At 48.1% G+C, this 25,290-nt stretch overlaps 1 protein-coding gene across 1 annotated transcript in view; it reads right to left on the reverse strand.

Moving 5' to 3' along the window:
* PRKCH (protein kinase C eta) overlaps window positions 1–25,290 on the reverse strand; it is a 248,178-nt gene that overhangs the window by 93,420 nt on the left and 129,468 nt on the right. The window contains exons 3-9 of the mRNA XM_075530840.1: window positions 23,355–23,505; window positions 21,545–21,579; window positions 15,026–15,114; window positions 13,305–13,434; window positions 11,228–11,355; window positions 7,863–8,006; window positions 6,839–7,012 (exon numbers count right to left, since the gene is read on the reverse strand). Of these exons, the coding sequence (XP_075386955.1) occupies window positions 6,839–7,012; window positions 7,863–8,006; window positions 11,228–11,355; window positions 13,305–13,434; window positions 15,026–15,114; window positions 21,545–21,579; window positions 23,355–23,505 (851 nt within the window). The remainder of the gene's footprint in view (window positions 1–6,838; window positions 7,013–7,862; window positions 8,007–11,227; window positions 11,356–13,304; window positions 13,435–15,025; window positions 15,115–21,544; window positions 21,580–23,354; window positions 23,506–25,290) is intronic.

Below are 25,290 nucleotides of genomic sequence, written 5' to 3' on the forward strand. Positions count from 1 at the left end.
ACGGTGGGAGCACTGGGTCAGTCCGTCTCATCAAGGACCTTCTTCTTGTTCACTGCCCTCCACTTTACCAAGCAGGGTGCCCACCTCCAGGGACTGTTCTCTCCAGACGTGTCCAAATGGTGCCATACGAACATATGACATATGCATTAGAGACTTGGCCCTCTCGCTGAAGGCCGAAGTGGTTTCCAATGTTTCCCTATTCTAAGTAACTCACCGCTATGGAGTCAATTCCAACGCAGCGGTGGTCCTCGTAATGTACCCAAAGCAAACACCTTTATACGTAAGATCAATTGTAGCATTTGTTTTCTTTTTTAGGCTAAGTTATCAGAAATAAAACGAACTGCTGCAAGAGTCTTGATCTTTTTTTTTGAGTCTTGATCTAGATTATCCAATCAGTCACACAGTAGGGAGGTTTACAATGTCACGTGTAAGGATGCCAATTTAACTATATGCTTGCGAGCCAGCTAACCATTACTAAAAATGCAAAATCCAAACAAAAACGGGGACCAGTGTATGGGCTCTTCATCCGATGGAGGACAGGGATCAATGTTTGAGATTGGCTTCTCAGTTTCTTTCCCCCAAGAACACAAGGAGCCCCAGAAAGACTGTTGAGGGGAGTCTGCTATCTCCCACATGCTGGTGGCGGGGCCCCTCTGGGTGGGAGAGGAGGTGGCCGCCACAACAAAAGCAGACGGATTCACTTGTGAACAGCGCATCTCTGCACAGAGCAGCTGCGACCTGTCCTCCGGCGCCCCGGCTCCATCTTCACAGGCAGGGCTGGAAGTTCAAAGAGGAACTTTCCAAGAGACATGCAGACAGAGGAACGCTAGGCTTCGCGATGAGTCAGAAACATCCACTTCCAAGGTCAATGCTGTCCGTACATCAGCAGGTTGGACTTGCAGCCAGAGCACTGGGGCCATGTTTAAGACGCAGCGGATGCTAAATAAATGGCCTCTCTGTCCCACAGGATGTCAGATGGACTGACGGGCTGGGGCCCAGAGCTCTGGCTCCAGAGGCAGCCTGACCTGCCTTTGAACCTCGTTTCCCTGCCTCACAGTCAGCATAACCAGATTTCTCTAGGCAGATATACTGATTCCCCAGGGCTGTACATGGAGAATCCTGGTCCCCCCGAGAGGCCTTCGAATGAAATGCTACCTCACAGCGAGTTCCCTGGGGAGGGGCCCCAAGGTCTCATCATCTAGGACCACATCCCAGCTCTTCAGGGGAGCTGCCTTCAGGGCATCCCATGTCAGCAGCCAGTCTGCGACATGGGAGGTCCTCAAAACATAACTGTTTGCTGTAATTGCTCAGAGCAACTGATCAGTCACTGCTCCTTGTTACGAGCACCGCCAGGGACCATGGCTGGGGGTTTGACAGATGGGAGCACGGTGAGCTGTGCGGTGTAGAGTCTCACACCTTGCAAACGGGAGAGAGCGGAAGCTGCAGCAAAGGAACAGTTTCTCCCCAGCGCAGCCGGAGGAAACTATCTGCTGCTGGAAGGTTGGCGTCCACAACTTTGTTTCTCATGAGTTACGGCACGGCAAAAGCCACCTCAACTTTGGCTTTGGAGGCAGCTACGGCAAACGCCCCAAAACCAAACTCACTGCCATCGAGGTGACTCGTAGCGATCCTGCAAGACGGGAGAACTGCCCTGTGAGTTTCCGAGGCTGTAGCTTTTCCACAGGAGCAGAAAGCCCTGCGCGGAACTGCTGACTTTGCCGATGTAGCCCAGTGGGTATGCACTGTGCCAGCAGGGCTCCTCTGAAAGATGTAAGCTCACAAAGGCAGGTCCTGGGGGGGCGCTGGAAGGGACACCGTTTGTGTAGCTATGACTGCCACCTCATGGCCAGAGATAAAACTTCCGCTAGAAAACAGCCAATGTGAAGAAAGGCTTCAGGTCCTGAATATGCTGTTGATGATAATATTTAGAGCCAACCATGAATTTAAAAATAGTTCCAAGTACTCATATTATTTTTTCCCATAACATTGAAGTGTATGATGTATAAACATGAAATGTAGTATATGTATAGAAAAGAATTTGGGAAATAAATGGTCTTATTTTTAAAAGCTAAAAAAATAAAACAGAAAGAAACAGCTGTGGTCAGTACATTTCCATGTACCACATAACTTACACACTGTAAAATCCATGCACCCAAGACCCGTTTAAGGCAGAAGCCTGTCCCTGGAGGAAAAGTCAAGCATATTGCACTTCGCGGAGGGCAGTGGGGTGTGGAGAAAAGGGGAACTCCTGAGAAACAAAGCAGTCCCAGCTCTTGGTCGGCACCTGCATTTGTCCGGGAACATTCTGCCTCATGGAACCCAGGCCGGGTGGCACAGTGGCTGAAATGGCTCAGAAACCCTTTGGGGACAGGTCTACTCTGTCCTCCAGGGTGGCTATAAGTCGGCATGGACATGGGGTTGATTTTCTTGTTTTCTAAGCCCTATGATCCCATGTCTCATGCTGCCCCACAGTCACATTATCTAGCTGTTGAAAAGCCCTCTGACTCTCCAGGGTTTCCTCCCGTCAAAGACCCCTGGAGTCGGGAAGGAGATACATTTGCCTCTTTTCTCAGCACTTGATGGGGCTCACAGCCAGTGTCTGGGGGACTAAACCCCAACAGCTGCCCACTCGCAGCTTCTCAGCCTGTTATCTAATCTAGTGTCATGTGCAGCATTCCATCCAGGTCCCAGAAAGGTGGCCTGCGGGTCACCTCCCCTCTGCTAATCACAGTATGTCAGGATCGCAGTGCCTGCGCCCACTAGCAGGCTTATCACTCAGACCTTGACAAGAATGGCTTCAAGCCCCGCCCTCCTGTAAGTGCCCTGCCCCCAGATGGAAGAGGTGGGGTGGGTAGGGCGGAAGGGCTCTCTTGACAAAGCTGGAGCACAGGAAATGTAATTCCAAGGACATCCTGGTAGCAGTGGGGAAGGGAAGGGCTGAGGGGACTCCAGGCTGCAAGGAGACCATCAGGGCCGGAAGGGTGGATGCCTAGGCTCGGACCCAAGAAGCCATGGGCTGACTGTCCAGGTCATTCTGATATGTTTGGGCAACGTGGGGAGAGGAGTGAACCCCCTTTCACACCTGCCCTGTCTCTCCCCATTCCCAGTCCTGCCTTGTCCCAATCCACTCTCTAGGCCGTCTGGACAAGCGTACTTTCCAAACCAGATCTGAACACAAGCAGCTCCCAGACGTCTAGACATGAGGCTTAGCCTCACGCCGAGAGCAACGCACAGGAAATGAGACCTTCACAGAAGCCGTTTATTTTAAAGCCATCTCTAAGGGGATTCAGTGACCAAGGGCAGGGCATGATGGGAGGAGAGGGAGCAGGCAGCTGTACTAGGCCTTCCCCCTGTAGCTTCCTCAGATAAACAGAAACGCCGCCAGCAAGTGGGTACGAGCCTGGGACCTGCAGTCAGCATGCCTGGCTTCAGAAGGCCCCCTACCACTTTGAAGCAACCCTTTTTGGTGGCTCAGTAAGGATCACTTTTCTAAGGCTTTTCCTTCTCCCTGGTCTTGTAACACCCACCCATGAGGAGGAGGGGCTATGCAAACAAGGTGCTGGTGGTGGCCCACCCAGGGGACTGGGCAGCTTGCTAGTAATAATAATGCAAAAGGGTGTATGGAGACTTTGTGGGGGGTGGAAGCAGGCAAATAAGGTACCTGGGACCCTAACAAGGTGACTGTCCTGTTTTGTCATCCTGCTATCCTTAAAATGAACCCTCTCCGAGGTGGAAACAAGGGGTCTCACTGCCATTAAGAAAAAAGAGCAAGGAGTGGTACACAGACTTTGGACCCAAGGTGTCCGCCCCGAGAACCTGTGGACGCAGGAGACAGAAAATGCTGTAGTAGCATCCTATTTCTACACTCCATGTTCTCATCCGCATGGGAGCGCTAACAACAGACTTTATGACGTCATCTCAGAGTTACTCTATAAAGGGGCTTATCCACAGAGAACACTTGGAACCATGCCTGATCTACAGTCAATGAAGTTTGCTGTTTTTAGTCAGTTTGGGGAAAACAGTATTTGGATTCGGTATAAACTTTAAATTTACATGCCTTCTGACCGAACACCACCCACTTCTAATAATGCCTCATCTGGAAATACTAGCACAACACAAGGAGAAATCAACCGTGAGCCTATAAGGGACCCCAGAGCCACAGTCGTCTGAAGGAAAGGCCAGGTACGACGTAAAAAGAGGAGACGGTCAGTAAACTGTGTAAAAGGTAAAAATGGATTGCAGCCGTTAAAAAACGAGGCAGCTACAACCAACGTGAAATCACCTTCAAGCTATGCTGTTCGTTTTTCAGAATAGAACATGGTGTACAAGTCAGATGCATGCCTGTTCCTGGGCTTATCAACTCTCTTGTTAGCTAACAGTACGCATTTACAGATTAGCCACAGTCCGGCCCCAGAGCAGCCCTGTAGGACATACAACTGTCGCCGTGGGCTTGCGAGACTGTAACTCCTTATGGCAGTGGAAAGCCAAGTCTCTCTCGAGGAGTGACTAGTGGGTTCAAACTGCTGACCTTAAGGTTAGCAGCCAGCTCGTAGTCACTCGGCCACCACCGCTCCTTAGGCACTTACAGCAGGACTAAAGAACATCTCTCTTGTGAGCGTTCTTGGCACACATCTCGCAGTAAACACCAAGGTGCGAGCCCAGGGCCACACTGGTGAGGAGGGGTAGGGTTTGTGCGCATGGGCCAGGACGCCCAGGGTGGACCAGAATGACAAGCTTTGGTAGTTGTGCGACAGTACGATTTAGCAGTTATGCAAGCATTTTGTGAATTTTTGTGATCACTCTCTATTTTTGTGTAACACCGATTTTCTTTGATTATGACTGGTCTTTGGATGCTAACAACGTTAATATGGGAGGGGTGGGCATACTACCTTTCATGTTTGTTATTCTAAAAGGAAACTGTGTGTCTCATGTATGGGTATTCTTTTAAATGTGCAAAAGACCTCTAGAAGGTTGCATGTGAAAGTACTCGGGATTGTTTCTGTCACAGACAGGATATTTGGAGCATGCTTATATCATCTATTATAAAAAAATCAGGTTCCTGAAGTTAAAATTTTTTAAAATTATGATTTAAATGTAAATACAATCTCAAATATCTCACAGGACTTTCCATTGCTCTCGGAACTAAAACCCTAACTCCTAAAACAGTCTGTAACAGACTCCCCCCTCCCCCCCCGCCGCCGACAAGGCCCCAGTGGCCCCTGTAGAGGCAGCTCTCACCAGGCCCTCCTCCACCTGGACGGTCAAGGATGCCGGGGCTTCATTCCCACCTCGTGCTCCCCATTCCCTTCACCCCTACACCTGTGTTCTGCCCTTTATTTCTCACCCCCTTCTCTTTGCCTAACTAATTCCTACTCACATCTTTGGGTTCGGTCTGTTGCTACTTTCCCTGGAAATGCATTGTCAGCATCCCTGGGCCGAGTGAGCTGCCTCTGTCCTGTCCCAGCCACACCTTCTACTTCTCCCACGATAGCACAGACAGGGGATGGGTCTGGAATTCACTGCCCACGTCAGTTCCTGCCCTGGAATGTCCTCTGACAACAGGGAGCTTCTGACACATCTGTCACAGCCCCTCTTAGTGGCTTATCAGGAGCCATGTCCCTGCTCCAAAGTAGCAGATGCCCAAATTTGAGCCCAGTTCTAAGGGGGCAGTTAAGTGTCCTGCTTCCAGAGAGAAAACAAACATCTCGCTCACAACTCACTGCTATCGAATTGATGCCTCATAGCGACCCTGTAGACGGGGTAGAACTGCCCCTGTGAGATGCCGAGACTGCAGCTCCTTAAGATAGCAGAAAGTCCTGTCTTTCTTCCACAGGGCTGCTGGTGCTTTCCAACTGCCAACCATCCAGACTACAGCCCAATGCATAACCACTACACCACCAGGGTTCCCCCAAACCAACATGGCAGGCCAGCTCACCTTGGCGAGATATTTGTGATTCCAGCCTCCCCTGCAGTGAAGAGTGAGCAGATGGCCTAAGTCTGGGGATGATTTTCTCTTCCTGATAAAAGGAGCAGCTCCTGGAGCCCATGCCTCTGGCTTTGGATGCTGGCACGGGAAGGGGTGATGCTGACGGCTGTGGGAATACCTTGAGATCTCAAGGAAGAACACCCCCACCCCCTGTGGCATTGATCAATAACCCAACTCCAGCACTGCCACCACCAAACTTCTCTGTATGTGAAATGGCAAGAAAACAGTGCATATTAATGCACCTACCCGACACTGCCCTTTCGGTTTATTGTTTAAGTTTGAGTTAACTGTTCATTGTTCTTGATAAGTTACTCTTACTATTCGCTGCAGCCCAAAGCAGGCCTAACTGCACACCATCATAAATTAGACAGGCTTAGACTCTCAGAACCATCCATGGAATCAAACAAAGAATCTCTGTCCGATGTCAGGGTTCTTGATGGTCTGATCTCCTGTGGCTGGGACAGAACCAGCCTAGCATTCAAGAGCAAAGCCCAGGCCGAATTTGCCAAGATAATTAGCCCCTGGCTTTTCTTCCAGTCTCAGACTTCTGTAAACTCCCCCTCTTCTAGAGAAGGCCTGTGGGTGAAGTCCTTTTTGATCTCAAAATGCATAGCGCTCAATGGGACCTCTCCCCAGGACAGGGACAAAGGAAGGGGTTAGTCCATTGCCCTTTGGTTTCCACGTTATCCCCGAGGTCATCATCGCAAGTCACCAGGGCCGCCACACGTCCCAGTCTGGAAGCCCGTGTCCAGAACACTTTCTGATGCGTGGCTTTTAGAAAACCCTAACCAGCTCCTATTTCAACCGTTAGGAAAGGCGTGCGTGTAGGTGGTGGGCGCGGGTCGCACTTACCGGAGTCTGAAAGCAGCAGAAGAGCTGGGTGAGGAAGGGGTGATTGCGGGCCAAGGACAGGATCCTCTTCTCTGTCATGGTGCACTCCACGTCATCGTCCTGCAGGATCACGTCTTTCTTCAGCACCTTCACGGCATACAGGTCTCCCGTTTCTTTGATTCTGGCGAGCATCACCTGTGTTTGGTAAAGCAGGAAGGGGAACATGCGGGGGGCACGCCTGGGAGTTCTAGGGGATGGGCACGCATGGGGGAAAGACTGGGATGGCTGTGGGGAATGTGCACAAGAGCGAGGACACACACACACACACACACACACACAATATCTACACATGTGCCTACTTCAGCACGGAAATACACGTGGGTTAAGCCCTGGTGAAGCCCCTCTTAGCCTTGCTCTTAAGCAGAATGTGTTGGAAAGTGGATGACTGCAGATGCAGGTAGGTTAATGGAACACTTTAGCATTTGATTTCCCCTTTGATCCATCTCAAATGGGTTCTGGTTTTTAATATCTCCTGCTTTCTTTTCTACGGAGGTTTTCGTTTGCTTTGCTTTGTTATTCTTGTGAGGCTTTTTCTGCTTTGCTTCTAATGCTTTTCTGTCTATGAAATCCAGGAGAGGTGAATCGGAAGAGACAGTCACGGGATTACTGGTTCTTTGTGCAGATGGCAAGGGAGGTTGGGGAAACTGGGGAGCTCACCACAAGTACAAGATAGGAGATAACACCCTAAAACAGATTGTGGTGATGAGGGTCCAACTCTTCTTGATGTGCCTGAGCAGCTGAATTGTATGGTATATGGATAATATGCCAATAAAACTTTTCTTTTCATGGTAGCATGCTCACCTCCTGGATGGCCATGATCTTTAAAAATTTTTTTTAAATAATTTTATTGGGGCTCATACAATTGTTATCACAATCCACACATACATCAATTGTGTAAAGCACACTTATACATTCGTTGTCCTCATCATTCTCAAAACTCTCGCTTTCCACTCGGGCAGTTTTGTTTTTTAATGTCAAGACTCACCTTCCCAAAACTCCCCTTCCCCAACACTCGGATGAACTCAAAGTTGTCGATACCCATGCGGTTGGAGGAATTAACTCCGACCCCGTTCCCTTCTTTGATGCTTTCCTTCCCTTGCCGTCTTAAGGTTGCCCTGGAAACCAGCTTCTGCAGCGAAAAGTAGGAATACACTGTGTCAGAAATCTCAGTGTGGGCAAGAAACACAGGTAGATGGACGAAGACCTGCGCTTGTAAGACAGGTTCAACCCACAACACTGCCCCTGGGGAAAGAGATCGGTGCACTGTGAAACTCACAAGGACTTCAGGACCTGCTACTTGGAAAAGTGTCACTTAAAAAAATACGTCTAAGCCACTGTTTCCATGTTTGCAAAGGAAAGTGTATGGAAATGACAAATGCTCTGAGCGCCACCTGGTGACCATGTCTTGTAAAGACCAGTTTCATGTGTGCACAGGGACTGCAACATTCGGCATTCAACAGGTAAGTGCGATAAAGAAAGGGGTACTGTAAACGTTGAACAGTGGACACTTATGAAGAACAACATTCATACTCATAATCCCACCAGATCCACTCTCTCTGCCAAAAAACTCCATTAATATCTCAATACAGATCATCTACATCTATCTTCTGTGTCCTTAATGAAAAACCATCAAGGTTATGGTTTAATAGCACATGTAAAATGTTTCTCTTGTTGCATGTATTTTCCCCATCCCTAAATACCTTTCAGGATTCCTCCAGGAATGGGAGTGCTATGTCTGTTCAGTATTTCTTCTTTTTTCCCTTCAATATTTCATTTTGTGGCTGCTTCATGAGTTTGTTTACTGACCCCCTCGGCGCATGGCTGCCTTTTATTTCTCATTGTTATAAACAACACCACACCAAACTTATCTGTATACAAGCCTCCCTCCACAAAGTGATTAGAAGTCAGGGGCTGAAGAAGATGGCTTGGGTTCAAGGAACGGCCATGGGCTCCAACCCTGTGAGCCTGGACAAGTGAATGACCCTCCCCATGCCCCGGAACCCTTTTCTGAAAGACACTGTCCCAGCAACCCCTACCCGGGTAGCTATGAGCGTCCGGCACAGAGAATCACTCAATACATGGACTCTCTCCCGTCATCATCAATGACTTTCTTAGAACCACTGCCCAGACATGGAACCCCTGGGCCAGAGTCTGCGCTAACTTTGCAGACTTGGGATGTAGAGCTGACTAACCTTCTAGGAAAAGTTGACCAGTTTACCCTCTCCCAGGACAAGGAGAGTTCTAGCTCCCCCACACCAAATACCACACACACACACACACACACACACACACACACCCCAAAAGAGGGTCTAAGGTAGTGGTTCTCAATCTTCCGAATGCCGCGACCCTTTAATACAGTTCCTCATGTTGTGGTGACCCTCCCAACTACAAAATTATTTTCGCTGCTACTTTGTAACTGTAATTTTGCTACTGTTATGAATCGGGCGACCCCTGTGAAAGGGTTGCTCGACCCCTGAAGGGGTCGACCCCTGTGAAGGGGTCGAGCAACCCCAGGTTGAGAACTGTTGGTTTAAGGGCAAAGGAACTTGCACCTCAGCACCTTGGAAAAGGTCTAAGACCAGCTACCACAAGAGAGCTGCTCGAAAGCCTAACATACCGGGAGCTTCTAACTCATCTTTAAAAACGAAAATTAACTCTCTGAGGCAACTTCTAAGCCATGGTCCTAACCAACCAACTGTGCAGCAGACTGAAAGAAACTGCACATATTTTACTGAATTAACAGAGACAGCAAGGGAGATAATAAACCATTTAACAAATCTGTTTTCATACTTTCTCCTCTAAGCCTTGATCACAAAGGGAAATGTACCAGCTTCAATTTCACTTCCTCCACTGACATACTTCTCCTGACCTGATGGGCACTGGCTAGAAAATGCGACACCAGCATTTCTCAATCTGTTTTGTTTTTAACCCATTTCTCTCCATTTGATAAGCTTAACATTCTCCAACTCCTTTTAACCCTATCTTATTAAGGTGATTTCTGGCTTCTCACTATTGCACATAATATTAAACATACTGGATCCACAAAACACATGACACTTTGCCTCCTTGGAGACTGGGCCATATGGCTTAGCTGAGTTCCAATGAATTTTGCAATCCCTGGATCCACCCTTCATGAATAAGCAATCCCGACAGTCCATCACGATGGACTCGGTCAAGCCCCTCCTACACTCAAGTGATGAAATGTGACCCCAAGGCTGTCCTTTTAACCCTTCTCCTTTGATTTCCCTTCTGACCCTCGTGAAAGTTGTTCTCGTTTTTAATATTTTCTGCTTTTTGGATTGAAGTTTTTTTCTATTTTATTTTGTTATTGCTGCTACCTTTCCCCGCCTTTGCTTTAGTATGTTTTTCGGTATATGAAATCCAGGTTGGGGGAATCTATGGATTGATGGTTTCTTTGGGGTGTGGTGGGGGAGGTGGGGGAATGGGGAGCTAATAGCAAGGAACACAAGAAAGGAGAAAATGTTCTGAAAATGACGGTGGTCATGATTTACAACTCTTCTTGATATGAGTGTACTATTGAATGGTACAATATGTAGATGATATCCCAATAAAACTGTTAAAGAAAACTCAAAGCCAATGGGGTGGTTCATCCTGACCCTTCCTGGGTTGCTGAGAACCTCCTAGCGAGTCCCCACTCCCTAAGTGCCAGAGAGGTACTTCCCCAGTTCTGCCAAGGATGTCCCTGAACCGGCTCTCTCATGCATCACAAGCATGCCCGGGGTGATTTCTGGGCTCTGCGGACCAGACAGGAGGGCAGCCATAAGCCACGGGTCTGGGAAGTGGCAGAGGTTCAAATAAACTGGAGCAGAGCAGGTCACTCCGGGAGGTCACAAGACAAACATGTCCCCAGCAATTACAACTCCACCCACTCCTGAGAGCCAAGAGGAAGGAACTCCTGTCTGTCGCTGACTGGGAGAGATAAAGCCACCATGTGAAAACAATCACCGTGCATTCCAGGGCCCTAGAGAGGCTCGGAGATGGTCAATGTCAACCACTTGTGAGCAGGGCGCTGAGGCCCAGAGTCAACTGCAGTGCACCATGACCAGGTCATGCGCATGACCTGGGTCCCCGGCTTCCAGACTTTCCATCACCCTGGGCTGACAGGACGCTCATTTAAAAAATATACACGTAATTTCCCTGCTTCCTGCTACATCTGCATGCTCGTTGTTTCTCGCCATGTCACTGTACACAGAACCGTGTTTGCGGGGCAAACGTGTCCCCGAGAGATGCATGACGGACATGCGTCCTCTGCACGAGCTCCATTTGCTGCAGGCCCGCCTTCGGGGCTGCCCCGTCTGCACAACTTCCAAAGGAACAGCCAAGTCTCACCGAGGTCGGAGAGATGTTTCCCGGCTGGAGGCCCATCCCTGCCAGCGTCTTGGCCAGCTCCACGGCGTTCACCCCACAGTTAGGGGCCACGTTCGCTTGGCACCGGATATGTACGTTCATTTTACAGACTGGAGGGAAGAGAGAAAAACAGAGAGAGCGCCACTTTCAGAAAGGAAGCGACAAAACACGTTCATCTAAGTCACACATACTGGCCAGTGCCGACCAACCAGCCTGACTCAACCTTCAGAGACCAGGACGCCCATCACAGTGACACAATGCGGTGTCCGTTAAATACTGCGGGGCCCTGTCATCATCCTCCTCCTGCTCCTTCCACCTTCCAAGAGCACCTGGCACGAAGGCAGTCTGGATGCCCCGGACAGCTCCCTGGTGGAGGACAGACTGCCGCTGCCCACAGCAAGCCCTCCATGCAGCTCTTTCTGAGGACTGCAGTGGCTGGGCCGCCCTCACGGTGCAGGCACGCATCCTGGGGGGGGGGTACCCCGAGTCTCTCATTGCTTCGTGGGGAGAAAGAAATTAGAAGGGGGAAAAATACATAAAACTCTTTCGAAAGGTCAGAGTAAATGGCAGCTGGAAGCGGAGAAGGAAGCAAGGTAAGCGCTGGTGCACAGAGCACGGGCAGGAGAGAAAGAAGGAGCCTGAGCTTCGCCAGCAGCAAGGATGCCCCCGCACCGTTTTGCACCACAGCGCCTGCGATGGCACTGCAGCAAGCTGCACGGTCCCTGCTTATGGAGTATCTATCACTCCATCTTTGGAAATGGGTGCAATCCCAGGTTTTCCGGGGCTTGCAAGGCCCTCTTCAAGAAACAGAATTCAAGATCAAGTAGAAAGCGTGGAAAGGGTTCTCACGAAGCGTGAGTTTTACGCTGCATGAGCTTCATAGAAAATCCACCTTTGTTGGGAAGGCTGGGAAGGTTATGAAGATGCACAAGCCTACACACAGGGGCCTTTCACAACCACCTGAGACAATACAGGCAAAATTCGATGGGAGCCAGCTCACTGCAGGTGTGACACGCTTAGGCCACCACGGACCAAAACACCACAGGTGAGCGTCATGAAGGGGTCTGCCCGTCAGGAATGGCTGAGCGCTGGAAACCACAGCAAGGCGAGATCGTCCTGCTGGACACCTAGCAGAGGCCTCAACGGAAAACAGGAGTGGGCCTCTGGTCAAGCACGGATTCCTTCTTTATTGACTGAAGCTCGCTAAGCGCCTGCCGTCAATGACAGTATCCCTTCACCCACCAGAGTGCTACCTCCTCATCTCTCCTCTACAGTGAGTGTGTCTGTTAAGTCCTCAGCATGAAAGTCACTTCTATTTCAACAAGGGAGGTGCCCCCATGACATCAAGATCCTTAAGGCAGCACTCGCTGGGACATGACTGGATGGGCCAGCAGCTCCCTTGCTCTGGGCAAAAAACAGATGTGCCCTCATTCTCTTACCCCATGCACTAAGCTACAACCCCAGACTCCAGCCCTATTGCTGAAGTTCAAGCCCACAGGCAATCTTCGGGAGCCTTTCACTCCGCCCGCCCCTGACAGCTCTATCAGGGCACCCTCCCCAACACCGGGGGCTGCTCTGTGAGGCTGCCCAGCCCCTTTCCTACTGATTTCTAGGGGAGTCATCAGACCAGTCTCCCAGCAAGCCCTCACTCACGGTCCAGCCTTCACTTTGACCACTGAACCTCTGTCCACTTCCATTCCTGCCAAGGCCCCATTCCCTCCTTCAAGATACCTATGACCATGCACCACGAATCTCAGAGGAGGGGGAAGGAGAGCGTGCGAGAGAGGGTCGAAAGAAGGGAGGAAGGAACTGAATTTAACTTTTGACTTAATGTCCGAAGCTGACGGACTCTCGGATCAGAAGTAGTGCTGGTGGGTCGAAGGAGCCACATTAACTTACATTAACATGAAGAGTAAACGTTCATGTACAAACTATCTGAGCCCGGCTATTGTCTGAGGGCAGATTCTGAACCAATGGGATTCCCGTAGCATACAGCTCCCACCCCACGCCCGCCCCGGTGTCCCCATGAAGAAATGGACACCCAGCGCCCAGTGCTCACTTTTACACTGAAGCCCTTGTCGCATAATCCCCCAGAGCAGGGAGCCACAGTGATCGCAAAATGTTGGCACTTTGTAGTTGTGGATGTTGAACTTGTGTGGAATGTTGATTCCAAACCTCTGCTCAGCAATCTGTAATAAAAAGGTGGGGGGGGAGACAAGTGAGCAAAAGTTAAAAACCCAGTGTCAACATCTGTAATACCTGTCACAGGAGTCTCCCAAACACAAGTGGTTACTCTGATACCTGAGCTGGGTATATTATTTTTACTGTGCTTGGCCACAGTCTTACCGACCAGATTAGGCATGTTTTCTAATCAGCAAGGGGTTGGCACAATGGGACATGGGTCCTAGACATTCACCACTCTGAGAAGTAAAGAGGGGTTAAGATTCAGGCTCTAGTTCTCTTCCTTACACCCATTCCTGTTTCTGGGAACCTTTGCACTGCACGATTAACCTGGTTTTCTCTAGGCTACATCCTCTTGCTGTTAACACATTTCTTTCAGAAACTCTGCTGCAGGGTGGGCAAAATGGAGAAAGAGAAAAAGGAAGCAGGCACCCAAAGGGAAGGGACCAAAGAAGACATTCTCCCCATGGGTCATTCAAGTGACAATCTTGTGCAGCCCTCTGGGCTTAGGCTATCACAGTCTGACAATCTAGGCATAAAGGCCCTGCTCTCACAGACTGTCTGCAGCAACTAATGAGAATGGGCATGTGCCCTCGCCTGCACTGCAGCTTAACAGCAGATCACACATGACAAGGGTCGGGGCAATGACTATGCCTCGTAAACCTTTCTGGTCTCTTTCTCATAAAGGTTTTGGTGTATTTTAGATCCCTTTGGGATCTAAAGCACCATGGGGTTCTACAACCATCTTCTCCAATGCCCCTGTAAATGCATTAGCAAGATCCACAGTGCTCTATCTGTTCTCCACCCCAAGAATTTGCAACATATGCCCAGGAGCTCTGGGAGAATAATGAGTTACGCACTGAACTGCTAACAACAAGGCCAGCAGTTCAAACCCACCCACCTCTCCACAGGAGAAAGAGAAGGCCATCAACTCCCATCACATTTTCCCGTCTCTGAAACCCACAGGAGCAGTGCTGCTCTGTCCCGGTTTGAGGGCAGTAGGTTCGAGGGGAGTCTTAGCTGAATGCAATGTGACTAAATGCAAAAATCCGGACCAAGTTCTTCTCTACAGGTATTTACCCTCCCTGACATTTCTTAAGCAGATAATAGTATTTTTTAAATTAGGACAAGCTATCAATAGTTAGTGTGTTTTATACATTACTTCGGTCTCGTTTAACTCTCACACATGCTTCGGGAGAGATGGAATGGTGGCAGTTTTAGATGGAGGCTAAGAGAAGTGGTGGGCCTCGCGCCAGCTCACAGCACAGGCAGCTAGCAGACTCTCGATTCTGGATTCCTATCCGGGTTGTCTGAGGCCACACCAGAACTCTTTGGTACACCACAGAAAAGCAGTAGAACTGACCCATATAATTTATGCCAAATGGACTCCAATCATGGTCATCTCAAGGAGAAGCCATGCTATGCAAACTCAGAAATGCAAATGCCCTGAGAGATAGAGAAAGCCATCCCACATCCTCTATCAGGGACAGGGAGTAGAAGGAAGGGTAGAGCGGAAAGAGCTAGAGAGGGGAGAGAGGGAAGAGAGGGGAGAGAGGGGAGAGAGGGGAAAGGTGTGAAAGGAAACTGCTGTTCTCTTACCTTCGAATCCACTTTGTTAATATTGTTTTGGCAAGTACAGGCGGTGACAATCAGATGGTGGCAGCGCTTATGGACCACACAGGTGCACACTAGGAAATGAAATCCAGCAATTACACTTGTATCAGAGGCTCACAGTCTAGCCAGTGACCGTAAGCACAAGCTGTGCCGTGTCACCAAGGCTCCACCTGGACATCTGGCCCACACCGTGGCAACCACTGCTCCCATCCTTCCGACGGACACTAATCAGGAGCCACACGCGTTCAGCTCTTGGCTCAGCTCCCAGGTAGCTGCAATCAGGCCCTGGCCTTGAGTCATTATTTTACCACCTTCCTCTTGTAACCTGTCCTGTGTCCATCTGCAGAGGTCTAATTCTGATTCCCACCGCCCCAGGATCTAAAATCCATAAGGGGGTCCTACTGCCCAACAATGACATTCCAGTGTCCCAGCAGGTTTCAGATGTCCCACACACTACTCTCATCTGACATGCCGCCTTTCTTCTACATGCGCCAGTTACTCCCTGGACGCTCGGCTGCGCTCCTCTTTCTGAATCCAGCATCGCTAGCCACGCCCTTCCCGCTTCCGAACTCCATCTGTACGTGTGTTCACAGGACTCAACTCAAAAAGAGTCTCTTCCACAAAAACACTCCACCGTTTCTTCCTGGGTGCAACGGAACAAAGCACTCTCGCCTCCCCGTTCCTAACCTTGCGTGTGCGCCGAGTCTGGGTGCCCAGCATAACGTCGCGGGCGGAGGAGCCGCTCAGCACGTGTTCGCTGAGCCACTCCACTGTTCCGAGTTTACTGGTCATCGCATTTTAACCTTCTTTTGGTTTTCATCCGAATGGCTGGCATGGTGCGCTAGTCCAGTGTGCCACTGCCGATGGGCACGTGGAGTCAGCAGTATACAAACATGCTCTTGACTCAGCCCCTGGGAACAGAACGCTCCCCCATCGCACCCTCTCCATGGCAGGTGGAGGTCCAGACGAACCCACTGGCTGGTTTTCAGAAGGACATCACCAGATCTTCCTTTCTGGGAGCTCTGCTGAGCCCTGCTCTGTATCATGGCAACGTGCCAGGCTGCGCTCACAGGGGAGGGTGGCTGTGCAGGCGCACGGGCAGAGGATCAGCCCTGGGTCTTCGGCATGACGGTGGAGGCTTGCAGCACTGAGGCACCAAGGCAATCTTCTGCGTCAGGTGGAGGCTCTTAGGATTGCAGACAGACAGACAGACAGGTGACATGTCACCGAGCAGTCTTCCTACAGCAGATCTTGCTTCCTCAGACTGAAGTCTCCAGAGAGCCACGCTGTGTTTCTTTCTGGCATGCTTGTTCTTGTCTTTGCGTGAAGAGGATTGAGACCATCCTTCACACAGAAAGACTTCATTTTCCCAAGCACTTGGTTTTGTTCCTTTGTTAGCTAAGCTGGAGATCTGTCGATCTTATTGATCTTTTCAAAGAACCAGACGTTGGGTGGCTTTTCCAATACTGTTGGCCAGTGGATAATTTCATCGGTGTCTACTCTGATTTCTATTATGCCATTTCCTCTGTTTCCTGTAGCTTTACAGTCCTGGTTTCTCTCGTTTCCTAAAATGGAAGCGTAGATGACTGGTTTGAGGTCTCTCTGCTTTTTCAATAGATGCATCCAATACTACACATTTCCTGCTAAGCACTGTTTGGGCCGCATTCCTCAAGTTTTGATATGTTGTATTTCCATTTAATTCAATATATATTTTGGAGTTCTCTTAAGACTGCTTCTTTGGCTCATTCATGTGTTATTTAGAAACATGTTGCTTAACCTCCGAAGATTTGGAGGTTTTCAGCTATATTTCTGTTAGGAACTTCTAGTTTAATCCCATTGTGATCTGAGAAAATACTTCAGTCTGTATTCTTTTTAAGTTTTTCAGGTGTGTTTTGTGGCCTCAAATGTGGTCTCAGTGCATTGAACTTAAGAAGAATGCATATTCTGCCGCTGTTAGATAGGATATTCTATATCGTCAATTAGATCAAAGTGGGTTGACGGAGCTGTTGAAGCCAACAATATTCTTACTGATTTCCTGCCTGTTTGATCTACGAATTGCCACCGGAGGGAACTGAAGTCTGTGCATAAGAGTGGATTTGTTTATTTCTCCTGGCACATCTATACCTTTCTGCCTCATTTATTTTGATGTTCTATTAACTACAGCCACAAAGGCTACTCTGTCTTCCAGAATGTTCCTGGCTTTGATGTGAGGAGGGCAAGACCTCACATTCTTTGGACACTTTACCAGGGGGGACCAGTCCCTGGAAAAGGGCACCATGCTAGATAAAGTGAGAGTGGGCCACAAAGAGGGAGCTGGATTGACGCAGTGGCCGCAAAGCGGGCTCAAACCTAACCCCTGTGAAGGTGGTACAGGACCCAAGCTGGACTTGATTCTGTTGTGCACAGAGCCCCTGTGAGCCCAAACTGACTCGGCACTGAACAAAAAGTCCTTGTGGAGAACCAGCCCCTTCCTAAGGATAACGTACTGTTTGCTTCTTTGTTTTAAATCATTATTGGGGGCTCGTACAATTCTTATCACAATCCATACATACATCCATTATGTCACGCACATTTGTATATTTGTTGCCATCACTGTTTTCAAAACATTTTCTTTCTGTTGAGCCCTTGGTATCAGGTCCTCATTTTTCCCCTCCCGCCCCCTCCTACCCTCATGAACCCTTGATAATTTACAAATTATTATTATTTTTTCATGTCTTGTACTGTCCGGTGTCTCTCCTCACTTCCTTGTCTGTTGTCCATCCCCCTGGGAGGGGGCTATAGATAGGTCATTGTGATCGGTTCCCCGCTTTCTACCCCCACCACCCCCTTACCCTCCTGGTAGGGCTACTCTCAATATTGGTCCCAAGGAGTTTATCTGTCCTGTATTCCCTGTGTTTCCAGCTCTTATCTGTACCCATGTACATGCTCTGGTCTAGCCAGATTTGTAAGGTAGAATTAGGGTCATGATAGTGGGGGAGAGGAAGCATTATAGAACTAGAGGAAAGCTGTATGTTTCATCGATGCTATACTGCACCCTGATTGGCTCGTCTCCTCCCCACAACCCTTCTGTAAGGGGATGTCCAATTGCTTACAGGTTGGCTTTGGGCCCCCACTATGCACTCCCGCTCATTCACATTATGATTTTGTTCTGGGTCTTTGATGCCTGATACCTGATCTCATCGGCACCTCGTGCTCACACAGGCTGGTGTGCTTCTTCCATGTGGGCTTGGTTGTTTCTCAGCTATATGGCCACTTGTTTATCTTAAAGTCTTTAAGACCCCAGACACTATATCTTTGATAGTCGGGCACCATCAGCTTTCTTCACCACATTTGCTTATGCACACTATCTTATCCCTAATAATTTTCCTTGTTCTGTAGTCTGTGAGGTCTGAAATCAGTAATGCTGCTTCAGCTTGCTCCTGATCAGTGTGAGCATGGCATCTTTCCATGAAGGCCTTTGTTCTTATGACTCTTTCTACATGTGAACCAAGTAGAGTTATGATTTTCCTAACCGAGGTTCCTTCCTAGTCTCTTCTTTTTCCTCCTCGTCTTATAACAGAAGCCCACTCACTGAAATCAACCCTTTAATCTCCTGGCGCTACCTGCCGAGAAGCAATAAAACAACAGGTACACATCATAAGAGATTTTGTTCAAACACAAATGGGCCATCTTGTCCACCAAAAGTTTCATATGGACTAGAGATGAAGGCACAATGTTGAGGTTAAGTCAAAAAAATATTGCTACCAGGATTCTAGTGCATACATGCACAGGTTTATTCCAAACAAAGGTGTGTACTCCTGTCTCTGAGATCAGTGGACGGCGACAGATGTCTCCTCAGCAACACTCAGACTCGACTCGTCTCCTGAGGGCACGCTAAAGAAGATCCAATCAAAGCAGTCACTTCCAAGGAGATTTGCTGGGCCACTTCGATCCAAGGCAAGAGAGGTCACACCTCAGAAGGCTTATGGAAATTGTTTTTGGGATTCCAACGAGGTAATCCTCTTGATGGATTATCTTGGATACAAGATGATCGTGGGGGCTTATTAGCAGAAAGTCTTAAGGAACTTGAAAGGACGTTGGTATGGGAACAGGCCAGGAGTTGTGCCAGGAACATGCTCCATTATGACAATGTCCCAGCTCATGCTCTCGTTTTCCCCAGGTGGCAAGGGCTGTCCTACTAGAATGCCCGTAGACACTGTCTCCAATCCACTCTACAGCCCTGAGCCTGCCCTTCACTTTGATCTGGTCAGACTAGTTGTTGTTGTCGTTCCTAAAACTCAGAGAACATTTAAAGGAAATGTGATTTGATTCCCTTGAGGATGTCCAAACTGCTGTATTAATGAGGCACAAGTCAAAGAGTACTGAATTCTTCGGGGAAGGGTTGGAGGATGTGAACACCTTCAGAAGGGTGGGCACCTAGTTGGAGGTTGAGACAGTACGTTTACTGCATCAACCTGGCCAATAAACACTCGTGGGCTTAACTGAAAGGGTTGAGAGAAATGGCTCAGTGAGCCTCGCTTTCTAGTTCTCATTTCTCGTGCTCTCTGATGGCCAGACCAGGGTGCAGCTGCCTTAGCCAGTTCCCTGCTTTAGCTGGCAAGGCTCACTTCCTGCAAGACATGCCTGAGGAGAAGCCACATGGACCTAACCTGATGCAGCCCTGGGTGCTGGAGCAGCCGTGTGGAGACCCCTGCCAGCGCTGAGATGCTTACACATTCACTGACTCAGCTTTCCTCCTGCAGTCAGCATCACTACGTGTGCTTTGTGAAATGGAGGAGGACTTTGTGGATTGGTGTCAGACACATGAGCTAATGTTGGCTTGGGTAGCACTGGGTTGGGATGTTTCCTTGATGTGCACTTAACCTTTATATAAACGCTCTCGTATACAATAAGAGTTTCTGTGGATTTGTTACTCTAATGTACCCAGACTAACACAGAGGATATGTAAAGAAACAGTCACTTCACATTTTTAATATTTTTGTTTACAAAGGTTTCTGTGATTTTCTAACAACACTTTTTTATTTACCCTCATTGTCCTATGCTAACAAGTGGCTAGCACTGATTCTGGCTTGTGAATTGTGTTCTCACTTGGGACTGGAATTAATAACATATTGGTCAATTAACACCACTGTATTGATGACACAGTGACTTCTTCCTAACTTTGGGAACTCACTGGGATTGCTCATCTAAATGAAAGTGTAGCTCAAAGAGATGGGCGCTACCTGTGCCCATGGTACGATGACATACATGCCACTCAGGGCCACTGCATCAATTCTGGCTCAGAGTACCCTATGGGGCAGTGCACGACTGTCTCCTTGAGTTTCTGAGGCTGGGAACCCATACAGAGCAGAAAGCCTCATCTTTCTCCTGTAGGGCGGTTGGGAGATTTGAACTGCAGGCTTTGTGGTTGGCAGCCCAATGCGTAATCCACTACACCACCTGAGCTCCTTCGTGCTCCCCATGAGGGAGTCCCATAATAAAACATAAGCCAACCTAGTCTGGTTAAATAACTGAGTAAGAAGTTTTCTTTCACCACTTTCCACTTAGTGTTAAGTGGAATATTAACACTAATATTCTGCCTGAATATTAGCATATCAGTTTTATCATAGAATGGTAACATTGAATTGTGCAGTAATTTTAAAGCTCATGAACGGCTTCACCTTGAACATTTCTCCCATTAAAAAAAATAAACATGCAAACAAAAGGCAACTTGGATCATAGTTCGTATTCCTTATCTAGATACGGGTAGCCTTGGCTTGCTGGCCGCAAGCGGTGGTTAAATCCACCAGCGGCTCCACCCACCAGCGGCTCCACCCACCAGCGGCTCCACCCACCAGCGGCTCCACCCACCAGCGGCTCCACCCACCAGCGGCTCCACCCACAAGCGGCTCCACCCACCAGCGGCTCCACCCACCAGCGGCTCCACCCACCAGCGGCTCCACCCACCAGCGGCTCCACCCACCAGCGGCTCCACCCACCAGCGGCTCCACCCACCAGTGGCTCTGCGAAAGAAAGACAAGCCTTTCCACTCCCGTAAAGACCTGCAGCCTCAGAAACCCTGCATAGGGTTGCTATGAGTTACAGCCCACTTGATAGCAGTGGGCGGGTACGTAGGGAGAGGGAAAGCAGTCTTATGCTACCTCTCTCACCTCTGTGGCCAATGAGGGGGTAAAAATGAAACCATCTCAATGAGGGGGTAAAAATGGATCCAAGGGTCCAGCCCACAAATACCTTGGAATATTTTCATACAATTGCATAAAAGAAACATTAAAATATTGAGCTTGATTAGGTATCCTGCTTTAGAAATCAAAACGTCTCCTATGCCTTCTAAATCATAAGCAAAATTCAACAACAACTAAAGAGTTACAATCAATGGAGAAGATTCGGTTGACATATAGAGAATTAGTTATCCCAAAATTCATGAGCTGTATCATGTTTTCTCTTACAATGGTCATTTTTTTAATACAGAAAAGATATAAACTTGATTTAAAAATGATTTCTTACCTTGGCACTGATAACCCTGTTTCCCAAAGACTCCCCTGTGCAAAACAAGAGAGGAAAAGAAGGCCATCAGTCAACTGGCTCAGCACTCACCCTGTTATAAAGACAGTTCTTAAGGAAAACAAATCTCCCCCGCTAGCCCTTTATGAGAAACAAAGAGGAGGCTGCAGTTCTAAAAAGCCAGTGTTTGCTGCCAGGAGGCACACAAGAAATCATCTGATGCGTCAGAATGCTGCAGATACCGCGATGAGGGGTCACATCCTACCGACGTCTGCCACAGTCCCTCCATATTCAAGGACCATATATCCGCGGCTGTCTTTTAAGTCTCTCTGAAGAGTCATGCCACCCCCTTCTTCAGCCTTCTCTCTCCCAGCACAGAAGGCTTTACAGATGTGAAGCACACAGGCGAGACACCCTGGGGAAAGAGGTGACCCAGGCAACGACCCTTCCCCATCACGGGCCCCCGCATCCCCTCCGGAGCCGAAGAAAGAAGGGCGGCCAGCAGGTGCCCCTTCCCCACAACTCCACTGCCATCTCTCCCTCACATCTTCTACAGGTAAACTTAGGGACATCATTGCCATTCTCGTTAACGGAGGACATGCCTGGCACTAGGCAAAGCGGCCAACACACACCATCTCACAAGAGCCAAGCAAGCTAACGCACATCGTTAAGAGCACAAGACTGATATCAGATGGTCTCAGTATGATTCTGGGCAAGAAAGAACACCTTGAAGCCTTAATATCCTCCTCTGTAAAACAGGGGGTTTGAGATCAACCTTAGCCTTAAAATAAGGGGCCCTTGTGATGTAGTGGGTTACATGTTGGGCTGCTAATCACAAGGTCAGCTGTTCAAACCCATCAGCCATTCCACAAGAGAAACATGAAGCTTTCTACTCCCATGAATATTTACAACCTTGTAAACCCAAGGGGGCAGTTCTGCTTGATGCTATCGGGTTACTATGAGTCAGAATCGACTCGACAACAGTGGGTTTGGGGTTTTTTTAACCTAAATTTAGTTTGCTTCATGGATTTGCCCCTGAAACACACTTCAACATGATTATCCCAAACCATCTAGTACAGCGGTTCTCAACTTGTGGGTCGTGACCCCTTGGGGGGTGGGGATGACCCTTTCACAGGGGCCGCCCGATTCATAACAGTAGCAAAATTACAGTGATGAAGTAGCAATGAAAATAATTTTATGGTCAGGGCGTCACCATAACATGAGGAACTGTATTAAAGGGTCGCAGCATTAGGAAGGTTGAGAACCGCTGATGTATAGTATCTCTCAACTACTAATCATCTTAAATTCCTTACTTACTGCTAAGGGTTGGATGATAGTATCTAACTTCTGAAGACTATCATTTTCACCTGTATATCACAAGCCTGAAGACGACTACCACACCACCGGCTGTGCTTACTTGCGCTGACTCATTTCCGTAACTCATCCCCTGACCTGACTTGGGACCTTCTTAAAGAGGTATTGCTAATGTTTTTCCCTTTTCATTCAGCGTCTGGGAGTATCATTGATTGGTTATGTGGGTCCTCCAACATGCTCCTGAATTGTGTCTCTCTGACTAGTTCAAAGCACCTTTACCAAAATGATTCGCGCAAGAAATGGCACCTAAAACTTGGGCCTGTAAATGGCTAAATGGTTCGCTGGTGATGTGGTCTGTTTTCTTTTTGTTGCGATGGTGTTGGTCTTTCTGGGGAGCCTTATTTGAAGCAGCAGGAACATTAGACCTGAAATAATTCTTAACCATCATACTGACTTCCACTCTCCCACAAGCCAGGGAGGAAGCTGGAGAGCTCCTTACCAGATGAACTCCCTGCAATGAGAGCAGTAGGTGGGCTGCCTCAGGTACGTGGCCATGAACTTGTGTCCATTGATCTGGTGGACTCGCCTTCGCATAGCCCTCTGGCGCTTCCTGGTAAAATGCTTGAAGATTCGGTCTCTCTGGAGAGTAGCTGTATTATGAAAAGAGAGGAGAAAGGGAAAACGTGTAACAAATCCGGGTGCGCCTTGTGAATGAGAAAGTTAGATAATACAAAGCCGCTCCAAATTATTTTTTTGGTCTCCAAAATCCAAAATACTTTAAGACATCGTGTTTTTCTGGTGACTCTATTAAAAAAAAAAATCACCTCTAAGTTGATTCTGACCCATGGGGACACTAAAGGACAGGGTAGGACTGCCCTCAGAGCGTCCAGGGCTGGAATCTTCATGGAAGCAGACGGTCTTCCTTTCTCCCCCAGAATGGCTGGTGGGTTCACATCCAGCCTTCCAGTGAACAGCAGAAGGCCTGGCCACTGCACCACCAAGGCTCTGCCTTGGTGAGGGTTAATCCTATCTGGACCCCCGAGGTGTCCACTGCCTAGTTATATGTGGCTATGTGGGACCAATCTCCCTTGAATAGGACCTGGGTTTTCCAAGGGCTGCCATCTGCAGCACAGTTTCCTAAGCCCTGGGAAGTTGTCTGGGATTTCTGGTCCATCTACGAGCAGTAACTACTGGCTGGTTGGAAGAGAATTCTTATTGCGTCTCTTTGGGCCGAGCATCTTCACAAACAGGTAGGAGAGAATAGTCCACAGCACAGGCTTGGAGAAGCCTGCCGAGGAGCATCACACCAGCAGCACCTCTGTTAGCCTCAAATGGGGAGAAAGTTCCTTTTCTAGCACTTACTTTTAAAAAATCTTTTGCATAACACTAAGATTTTTCAAAAATATGAAGATTTATGATTAATAAAATGATGAGTATTTCCCCAATAATTCTTTTGACTTAATAACAGATTGAGTCAGAGGAAACTTCAGAGAATCATGGTAAATAATTTACTAGTAAATTAAAATATCTGGAAGACATGGAAGATTTCTGTGAATAGACAAATTAGGAAAATTAGCTTAAAAAGTCACATAAACTAGATTGAACCTCGGTGTATTGGGTGTAAGAAGTTGAGAACCTTTTCTGGGAACTGCCTGTGAGAAAAGCTTCAGAGCAAGATGGTTTTGTAGGTGAAGGACTTCTAGCCTTCAAGGAACAGATATCGGTGTTTAAATTTGTTCCAGAGAGAGATATAAGACAAGGTCCTTATTTTAAAAAGACACTATCAGATATAATCCCAAGACACATATGTGAGATCTACCCTAAGATAAAATAAAAAGAACTCGGAGGCTCTTAACTTTTTTTTAATGCTATGGGCCCCTTTAAAAATTTGGTAAAGTCTCTGGGTACCTTCTCCAAATAAAACTTTTAATCTATGAAGTAAATATTTATAATATTCCAAAGGTATCAATGATCAAACTATATATTAAATGAGACATAATTTAATTACTTTCTGAAGTAGCATATATATTAACCAATCAGCAGACCTAGTCACTATAATCATCTTAAAGCAATGATGAGGGTAATTGCTTTTTGTTGTTTGGTTTTGCTTTGTCTTGTTTTTGTGTTTATTATTATCTCTGCATGTCTATCTAGATAAGATAGGTGGGATAAACAATACGGAGGAGAAAACAACGGGACTGATGGTTCCAGGGGAACATGGGAGAGGGGAGGTTGGGGAAAGGATGTGGTGTTAACCAACCCAGGGACAAGGGAACAAAAAGTGATCTAAAATTGATGGCAGGGAGGGCATAGGATGCCTGGTTGGGATTAATCAAGGGCAATGTAACCAAGAGAAATTACTGAAATCCGAATGAAGGCTGAACATGATAGTTGGACAAGAGGAAAGTAAAAGGAAATAGAAGGGGAAAAAACTA

This window comes from Tenrec ecaudatus, chromosome 14, assembly GCF_050624435.1.
Source record: "Tenrec ecaudatus isolate mTenEca1 chromosome 14, mTenEca1.hap1, whole genome shotgun sequence".
Classification (NCBI taxonomy): Eukaryota; Metazoa; Chordata; class Mammalia; order Afrosoricida; family Tenrecidae; genus Tenrec; species Tenrec ecaudatus.